The sequence below is a fragment of the Adiantum capillus-veneris genome, chromosome 26, assembly GCF_014529385.1.
Source record: "Adiantum capillus-veneris isolate H3 chromosome 26, ASM1452938v2, whole genome shotgun sequence".
Classification (NCBI taxonomy): Eukaryota; Viridiplantae; Streptophyta; class Polypodiopsida; order Polypodiales; family Pteridaceae; genus Adiantum; species Adiantum capillus-veneris.
This window is the reverse complement of record NC_140956.1, coordinates 105,236,502-105,246,777: the sequence shown is the minus strand read 5'-3', so window position 1 is coordinate 105,246,777 and position 10,276 is coordinate 105,236,502. Positions and strand designations below refer to the sequence as shown.

The window sequence follows — 10,276 nt, the reverse complement described above, 5'->3', positions numbered from 1 at the left end:
TGAATAATAAAATAAAAGCAAGACACTCACAAAACTCAATTGTGTGGAACTTAGCAGTCTGTTGTACGGAAATTCGTAATTTGCAGATGATGATGATGTGGCAATAGCGTACGAACAGCGCTATGGGCACCAGATTTTGGACGTATCACTTTAATGCTTTTCATGTGAGTTAGGACTTTAAATATGTGTATTGGGCATTCACTCTGGCATTCTACCTGCGAAAGATACAGAGCAAAGCGAGCAAAGCCACAGGTGTTGTACCTTGTTGAAGCAATATAAAGAAATACCGAAAGTGGCGCCATCGTTTGGGGCCATTGCACTCTAGGAGTGGAACTATGCCAATTCGTCTCTCTCTCTCTCTCTCTCTCTCTCTCTCTCTCTCTCTCTCTCTCTCTCTCTCTCTCTCTCCCAGTTAAATCTTTTGAAGTGGTTATAGTCTATTCAATCTTTTTTTTCCCGTTGGCACGTGGTGTCGTTACAATGGCACCCATATGGCCGAGCGTGAATCGCAAAATTAATTTTTCTACTTTTGCTACACCAGAATATCAAGAGCTCCGATGTGCAATGAGAAAAATGAATGACCCTCGAGATTGACCCTCGGATATTTTCTATCTAACTTGAGAGGGCGATTACTCTTCTTTCAAGAAGAAGGGATTTCATAAACTGTTGGCATGTCAAGCCACTGAAGACCCAAAGGGTTAGGACTCCTTGAGCCTAAACCTAGCCAACCTGCAGATTCAAGAGAAGGGACCTAAACCCTACCAGAAGAAGGAAAAGCACAAAAGATTTACCAACGTACAGGTTCCCACCAAGTGGCCCAAATTATTAACGGGTTAGGTTTAATAATCCTAACCCCCAACTGCTTACAGATCCTTGCCGAGAGGCCTAAATAGTAAAATAAAGTAGGACACACTCACAAAACTCAATTGCGTGGAACTAATGACATGGCAGCCTGCTGTACTAAAATCCGTTATTTGCGTTGATAGTTGATGACATGGCAGCAGCGTACGCATAACCCTACGGGCGCCAAATTTTACACCACTAGCTTTTAGAATTAAAAGCTTTTGTTTTGTTTTCGTAGTCAGGTAGGGCACGCCCGGCCGCTCCCCTCATACACCAAAAAAGTATACAAGAAGAACGACCAGGACTATGCACCCAGAAACCGAAGGCAGACGCTTTTGTCACTAGTTTCCTCTGGACTACGAGAGTTCAGAATTATCTACACTCTTAGGGCCATGACTAATCCCTTGAGAGACCCACTTCGCCACTTGGATTTGGGCGTGACAACGACCAAGTACCTCTGTTCAGAGGCCCAAGTACCGCAGGACTTGCTTCGGTCTTCCCTTTGGAGTTGCCTCCTCCAGGTAACTTATCGCTCACCTCACTAAACTGCCTTTGAAACCCGACGGTTTTCCCCTAGGAAATGCCATACCCGCTTGGAAGGGCGTCGGCTCACAAATTAAAGCTTTTCATGTGAGTTGCTTTTGAAGAGGCCAAGGGCCTTTAAATATGTGTATTGGGCATTCACTCTCTAGCATTCTACACGTGGGAGATGCAGAGCAAAGCCACAAGCGTTGTACCTTGTTGAAGCAATTATCACGTGCACATCTAACTCTATGTGCATGTGGACAAGTTGTTCCTACTTCTAGGGTTTAGGTAGCCTAGGAAGTGTTCCGGTTACCTTGTGAGCCTGTACGCGGGGCCGTGCATGTCCAGGCACTTAGAGTAGCTGCATACCCTCTGATTGCACCACCCAGGATCATTAGCATCATGACCGAGTACCAAGCATGAGCACTTTCCACCGCATAAACCCAGTTTTTGACCGTGCGTGGGAACCACCTCTTACAGGTCATGTAATTAATAAGTGACTTATTAGTTGCAAAATCGTGGAGCCTCTTCTTGCACTGCTCGACCCATCACTTGGTATCTATATAAGCAAGGCAGAGGGCGCCAGTAGAAGCAAAAGAAGGCAGAGACACAAGGAGGCAAGCACTCAGCAGACCGGTTGTCACAAACTAATGACGTAGCAATGCCCACACACACAGACAGATGCTGACGTGGCAACCGATTTTGCGGCGAAAATTGCATCGAATTTCACGCTGATGACGTGGCAGTCTGTACGCTGTACAGATCTGCACAAATTACGTTGGCCAGCTTTTGAGGCGTGATGCTTTAATTTTTAAAAGCTTTTGGAAGATCAATTATTTTTGGGAACTTTGCTTTTGATTAGAGATTTTTGGGGCTTTGCTTTTGGGCATCCCTTGTACCAATAAATAAGTTGGATGGGCCTCACTTCTCAGAGCATCTGGACGCAGAGTCTGAGAGTGAGCACCCGCCGACTCTCTTGTACTTTGAACATAGATTAATATAAAAAGAAATACCGAAAGGGGTGCCAGTCTTTGCGGCCAATACCCCTGGGCACAGAACTACGCCGGGCCGTGTCATCTTTTGTGAAGTGTTTTGAAGTGAATCTCTATTGTGTCGAGGTAGAATCTTGACTTGGGGTGTCCAAGTTTGTTACAGTGGTATCAGAGCGCGGTCGATTTCTCTTCTACCGGGAAATCCGATCCTTTTCTCGCGGCACTTATGGATTCCAACAAGAAACAGTCAACTTCTTCTGCATCTGCAAATGCAGGAGGAGATTACGAAGAAGATTCTCATGATCAAACAGAGGAAGAGTATGGCCCACCTCGGCCTTCTCAATTCGAGATTGAAGAGATAGAACGTCGACAGCTGGTTGATGAGGCAACAAAGCAAATGATTAAATTTCGAAGGATCCGAAATTTGCAAAATTTTTGTCTCAACAATCCATCGCAGAAGTACACACCCAATGGCAGAAAGCCACAGAACCACCCATCAAACCAGCAATCAAGAAACCTCCTTCTCCGAGGATGTTTACAGAGCAAGAATTACAAGAGGTGGTTCAGACACAGATCAACCAGCTTTTGGACGCAAACAACAAATCCAAAAAGCACGAGAAAAAGCACAAGAAAGGGGCTGACTTCCTAGGTTATTTGGGTCGTCAATCTTCTTTTGCATCGGCAAGAAAGCAGAAGAAGCGAGTACGATTAGAAGGACAACCCAGTTCTTCTTCTTCTTCTTCTTGTTCTTCTTACAGTTCTTCTAGCTCTTCTGACTCGAGCAAGGAAGACAAAAAAGGTAAAAAGCGAAGCAAAAGGCAAAGCTTCAGAAAGAGTAAGAAAAAGGCAAAGAAGCCTAGATTTCGCCCAGTTTCTGACAGTTCTACAGAGAAGTCGTTCTCTGACAGTTTGGACTCCGACGATCACATGTTTTATGCAAAGAAGAAGCATTTTTACAGAGCCAACCAATATGACTTTCTCGAAGATAAAAGCAAGAAAGTGAAAGAATTCAAAAGAAGGTGGACAATCGATTCAATTTGAATCCTTTTCTGGGTTCCGAGATGCTCCGAGGGCTTTGGCCTTCATTCAACAGTTTGACATAGCTTTCTCTAGAGGGCATTACTCAGAGCACTGCAAGATTAGGAGGGCTACATCTTTCGTCAAGGGAAATGCTCGAACATGGTGGTCCACCCTTCTTCTGAGGAAGGAAGCTCCAGTTAAATGGTTGAAATTCAAAAGGCTCTTTATTTCTTCTTGGCTGACTCGGGAGTCCGAACGAGATATACGAAATGCTTGGAATCATCTTCGGATGACCAAGGGAGATTCTCTGGACGCTTATTGCAAGAGATTTTGGAACTCTTTTCTACCAACCTCTTCATTTAAGAAGGTCTCATTTAAGGAACAGATTGAGCGGTTTTGCTGCGGAATTCCTACAGATATCCGAGACTACTGCTTGAAACAAAAGTCAAATTCTATTCAAGAATTGATGGGTCATGCAAAACGGAGTTTTGCGATACATTCGGAAATTTGGCTTACCCCACTGATGAGATCTTGACTCAGAGAACCCAACAGACTTCTAACAATGAAAGCAGAAAGAGAAAGAGTTCCCAAGAAAAGAAAGACAAGGATACACGACCCCGGCTCACTCTTCGAGAGACGGCCAACTACATCAAAGAAGGGACGTGTTTTGGATGCGGGTAACATGAGCACATCTCCGCGAAGTGCCCCAAAAAGGAACAGCAAGAACAACATGAAGACAGGCCAGAGAGTTCGAGGGCAGCTGAGGAACGTGGCAGAAAAGGCAAGATGAAAGCAGGACTAGTTCCAGATTGCGTGGGTACTGACCCAAGCACGATTAATGAAAGTACATAGCTTTGTCGAGCTTGGGGCAAAGTGAAAGATCAAGAAGCCCTAATTTTCTTTGATGGAGGAGCCAAGGCCAACTTCATTTCACCTGAATTGGCGGTGCGGCTCGAGATTACACCCGATCGGATGGGACCACGAGCAGAGGCAGTTCTAGCGGCACCCAGACGGGACATGCCATTACACCTGTCATTGGCAAACTTCGGTTGCATTATCAGGGATATTTGGGACACGAGGACTTTTACATAATGCCCTTGGAAGGTTGTGACGTCCTCCTTGGAGTCCCTTGGTACCATAAGAACAACACCGTGGTCAATTATTGGGCGAAGAAAGCGACTTTGACAAATGAAAAGGGCCGAAAAATTGTACTTGATGTGAAATTGAAGGGCGAGTCTATCCCTATTGTATCGGCTCTTTATTCCAATTAAACTTGGAGAAAACCTATAAACTTCTATGAATCGTCCCACTTCGGTAGCATAACCACTGTAGAAGGCTTCGCACACAAAATCCACAAGTACTAGGTGGCTTTTCGCGCCACTTAGAACACTTTTGCAAACCGGGCAAGAAAATACAGCACGCTGTATTCTCTGTTTTCAGCCTCTAAAACGCTCTAGAACACCTGTTTAGCACTTTCCTAGCTTCCCCGAGGCTCCTGGACCTTTAGGCATCATAGAGGGTCAAAACCCTAAACTTGCAAAAAATTACAGCAAGCTGTAATTCTCTGTTTTGCGTGCGAACGTATCCGTAGCAAGCCCTCGAGTTCCCGCACCTGTAGGGCTACTTGCCCTTTGATTTAGACGAGATTTCTCGCGAGAAATCTTTCTAAATCAACCTGCACCTGCTTGGGATTAGCAGGTTGCTAATCTAGTACCTGTGCAAGAGACTCTTGCCTCAACAATCACACATAAACCGACAGAGCTGTACATACAGATGAATAGCCTTTGAGCCAAGTCTTCCGATTTTGTATTCAAAAGGGGAGAGAGGTGCACAAGAGCGGAATCATCGTGCTACATAAGACAGAGAAGAAGGCAAGCTTTCAATTAAAGATGTAGACCTACACCTACTACTCTCTCTCTCTCTCTCTCTCTCTCTCTCTCTCTCTCTCTCTCTCTCTCTCTCTCTCTCTCACATACACGCGCGCACACACACACACACGCACGCACGCACGCACGCACGCACACACGCACTGTAGGTTCACAATGAAGAAGAAAACAGTCCATTTAAGCCCCATATCGATTTGGGTGCACCCCCCACCCCCAGCTGAGGTGTCTTGTAGATTCGCTGTGGAGCCGCCAAGTGTCCTCTATGCCCATTTGGTTTAAATTCCTAGTACCCACCAACTTATGAAGTCTCGGCAAGGGGCCTAAATGACTTTAACTGAGCCTAGCCACCCTTTTACTACTCGGATTTCAGTGCCGATCTACCCAACCATCTCGTAGCGACCTAGCCTTCACTGTTGCGAGTGAAACTCTCGAGCCATCGGCCGTTTCACACTGGCGATACAACGTCCGACCATTTGTGACTTCAAAGAGAGGGTCCCAAAAATTAAATAAAAATCAAGGGAAGGAAACCAACAGATAAAGTTAGTGATTGTCACAGCCTCGTGACACGTTCCCACTTCGTTGTAGATTATCTGGCCTAACGACCCAAGCTTTTTTGCATATATAAGTGACCCTAAGGGTCATTTCTCAAGCATAAGTCAGTCCCCGCACTACAAGCAGTACCATGCCCTAACATTTTACCCTCTAGCGTTTTTCCACCCATGAGCAAGCCTCGCGTTTTCTCAAGTGCCTTTGGGTGCCTTATGTGCCTTTTATGGCATGATGCCCAAAGTGGAATGTAATCAAAGATGTATCTGTTTAATCCTATAGGTCGATTTTGACCTCTAGAAAACGTTGTTTCTTCCTTCTTTCTCTCCCTCTCCCTCTCCCTCTCCCTCCACCCATATGAGCCACGCACATTGAAGTCTAGACATGCACACAAGTGACAAACACATGCATGCATCCATACATTCGTACATACCTACATACATACAAACCTAAGAATCACCTACCTGTGCGGGCGCGTGTATGTATGTATATAACTAAATAAAAATATACATAGATACAGACATAATAACAAAAGCACATACATGCATATGTGTGCAAATTTGCATTTGCATGCAAACTTATTTTGGGTATGTATATGTGTGCACAACTTGGCATGCTTTACTGTAAATTTCTTTGTTAATAGAAAAAAGGGACCATAATGTATTCGGTAAAGGTCATGACTGTTACCAAAGCCACAAAAAAGCGTGCCATGACTTTGGAGGTCTGAATTAACTTTGACTGCATCCACGTCTTTCTGATCGCCATTCTTTCAGCAAAGTGATTGCTTGACGACAAAATTCCTATGAAAAAATTGACTGATGCAGGTGCTAAAGGAGCTTTCCATTTGTCATCAAACTCCAATGCTGCTTCAGGTGAGAAACTTGGATGTGACAACGGTAAAAATGTTGCTAGCACAGCATGCACTTGGATGTCCCCTTTTATAGCCAAACTGGTAGCTTCCTCTAGCGAAAACCCCTGGCATTCACCGTCAGAAGTTACAGAGTCCAAAATAAAAGACTTGGAAACAGAGAAAGAAACTGCCTTAATAGAAGCACTGCAATGCATAGCAGAGAAAGAAACTGCCTTAATAAAAGCACTGCAATGCATAGCATTTCAACATTAATCAGCCCATAAATTACAAGTAAAGAAGTTTCCTCACAGAAAAATGCGCACACCATAAACGATGAACAATAAGGAATACCCTTTAGAAAAGAAATGGCGCCCTATAGTAAGCAACACATAGGACTAATCTGGCAAGTAGGACCTCTACAAACCCAAGATGCTCAAGACATGACGATCTGGATGCATGGATCATCAAGGAATCATTCATGTCAAAGATGCACAATGTATATAGCATAACTTCTCTACCAACTGCAACCTCAAAAGGATGCATATGAAACTTGGACACCATGCAGGTCAGACCTCTCGGTCGTTCCAAAAAATGGAAAACGCGGGTTGACAAGGAGTCCCTACAGCAGAAAAATCCATCTTCCAGTATCTAATGAATCCTAGGATAAAGTTGGGCAAGCCTAGAGTGCTTTATGGTAGACAAAAACAAGTTTAATGAGCCATGGGCAGCAAGAGTCCTTTCAGATAGAAATAGAACAAGCCCTCTGTAAAATGTCAGGTGTTGTTTCATGCAAGTTTCAGGACTCTACGCTCCATAAGTAGCACCATGAGGCCAAAACTGCACTACACCAGAGTAAAGTAAATCAATGCACAAACTAATGAACCATGAGCTTTTGGCCACATCCTCTGCTTTCAAACAACGCACAGCCTGTGAGACCATGTGGTTCATTATATGTCAGATGTATGTAGAGGTTCACTCCAAGACAATGTTGAAACTTTAAACACAACGAATCCAATCTGTTAGTAATGCTAAAATGAGGAGGTTGCTAACCATTCGGTAAGGGGAAGAAGCAATATGCCTTCCATCCACACTCATGTGATAGCCTTCCCAGCTCGCTCTTATTGTGAATACAAAAGATTGATTCTCCACAAATGGGTAATGCCAATCCATGTTTGGCTTATCTGTAATCCCCATCAGCCTATCGAGCCATGATGTTGACTTAGTCTCTTTGAGGCTTCTCTCATCTTTGAGAGTTCTCTCATCTTCATGAATCCATTTTTCACATCTGAGTAGACCATCAACTGGCACATGAAAACCCTTAACTTAGACAAACTGTAACAAGAACAACGGAAAGCAGAGTTTGCTAAGATGCGATATCCTGCTTACCATTCCACATTAAACAAAGGTTCCAAATTTCCAAAGGTTAAAGAAGATGCTCAACAGTTTAACATGCATAGGTTAAAATAGGTGCTGTACATATGGCATCTAGGATTCTACTAAATTCCATGAATATCCACAGCAAGGCAAACATTGAAAGAATGTCGAGCAATAATCATGAGTTTGACAGGGCTAATAGACACAAGCCACTAAATGATCCTTTTTAAAAACACCTCCACCCCTTTTTGGCCTTGTCCTCTGACCAGATGTTGTTCCATGATCTACATCTTACTAAAGTTTAAATAGGGAGTTGAGGTTGCAATCTCCACATGCTAAAAAGAACATGCATGGACACTGAACACGTCAGAAAGTCTGAAATTACATACTAAAAGAGGAACAGTAGAAAAATACCCAAAATCAAGATTCAAGGCACACAAAGAAAAAGGAAAACCAAGCAAGATTGATTTGGTAATCAACTTATCGTTGCAATTACAAACTTAAAGAAAAAACAATGAAGATTGGTAGAGCCAACAATTACTTACACACCGGCAAGTGCTTCCTATTGTAGAAGCTATTTCAGGACACACAAAATCAAGCACAACCAGGGGCAGCTTGCTCCCAAGCCTTCCCACCTATGTACCACTGGCCCATTCCCTACACTCCATCCTCTTCCTCAGCTCTGCCCCCCCCCCCCCCCCCTCCCCCTCCCCCCGCCCCCACCAAACATAAAAAAAGGAAGATGATAGAATCAAACAAACTCATCTAGCATTTCTCAAGATGATGATGGACAAGAAGTTAGAACGCGAAGCAAGAAAGGCAGAATTGGCTCGTGAACGCGAAGAAAGAAAAGCAGAACGGGATCGCGAGCACAAAGAAAGAATGGCAGCCATAGAGCGTGTGCGCAAGCAAGCGCGCTTGGCGACCGAAGAAAGATTGGCAGTCCTAGAGCGTGAGCGTGAGCGCGAGCAAGCGCGCAAGGCGGCCGAAGACAGAAGGGTAGCCTTTAGTGGAGGCCACAGAAAGAAGAGCCGAATTGGATCGCGAGCACGAAGAGCGTGAAGCGCAGAGCGCCCAACGCATGCAACAGTTGGTCCTACTATTTTCTAGTGTGCAGGCGCAGATTGCAAAGAATCATGAGAAGGAGACTCTCAGTCTCATCTTCTCCAAAGCACGACACACATGATTTGCATGATAATGTTAAGCATGATGAATTGCATGATCAAAATGTGATTATTCACGAGCATGATGATTTGCATGATAATGATGTGATTGTTCACAAGGATGATGGTTTAGTTGATACTTTGCCTAGTGAAGCTAACCTCATTGCAGATTCGTAGATCACGAAGAACCGATCTTGGCTCTCGGGTGGAGGTCCAAAGAACCCCCACAGGAAGTATTATGTGTTCGAATGATTAGTCAACACGCATTGTTCGAGTGTTTCATTCGTGATGCTTTCCTGTATTTTAGTCACCGTCCATAGGCATGACATATTGTATGATGAGCACGATTCACTCATGAATGAGCATGGATGTATGTGGATTACTCATGAAAAGATGAAATGTTTGCATTCAAGGAATTCACATTCCATGTCTCTTCCTTGGCATGACACAATTCTGAAAGAGCTGTCACGTGACACATCCAACCCTATGTGTCCGTGGACAAGCTACAGCATGACCAGGGTTCAATTCAGTCAAGTCAATCTAGAATAGGAAGTGTTCTGGCACTTTTGTGAGTCTGTTCGCAGACCGTGCATGTCCAGACACTTAGTATAGATGCATATCCTCTGGTTGTACACAGCATGATCATAAGCATTCCCATCAGAACCCTTCAGGGGAATTTTCCAGTGCATTTAGCCTATTTTCCCTATTTTTGACATTTTTCACTTATTATTTTTAAGTGACTTTTGTTGGAAAGTAGGTAGGGATTGAGTAAGTTTGTATATAAGCAAACCTAGGCTAGCACTAATCGGCAGAAGAGGCAGCAGGAGCACCTTGCTCAACAGGAAACTTCTCAGCAAGACCAACCACCGCGACTACTCTAGCGTTTTCTCCACAGAAGACCTAGCGTTTTTGCATCAGATCAGCCTTGGCGATTTGTGCACAGCAGAACAACCCCGGCGTCGTCAAGACACAGCAGATCAGCCTAGCGTTTTGCACTTGCAAGACAACCGGCGACAGCAGCAGATTTCAGCCCTAGCGTTTTTGGTTTGCAACACAACCTCAGCGTTTTTGCAGATC

General features: G+C 44.2%; 1 protein-coding gene across 3 annotated transcripts in view; it reads right to left on the bottom strand.

The window, feature by feature from the left end:
- The window catches only part of LOC147423941 (hydroxyproline O-galactosyltransferase GALT6-like), a 74,950-nt gene that overhangs the window by 12,646 nt on the left and 52,028 nt on the right, over window positions 1-10,276 (bottom strand). For 2 of the 3 annotated variants that reach the window (XM_086502294.1, XM_086502293.1), the window contains exons 2-3: window positions 7,713-7,963; window positions 6,500-6,787 (exon numbers count right to left, since the gene is read on the bottom strand). In XM_086502294.1, the coding sequence (XP_086358420.1) occupies window positions 6,500-6,787; window positions 7,713-7,963 (539 nt within the window). The remainder of the gene's footprint in view (window positions 1-6,499; window positions 6,788-7,712; window positions 7,964-10,276) is intronic. The other variant, XM_086502295.1, reaches the window with a different exon arrangement.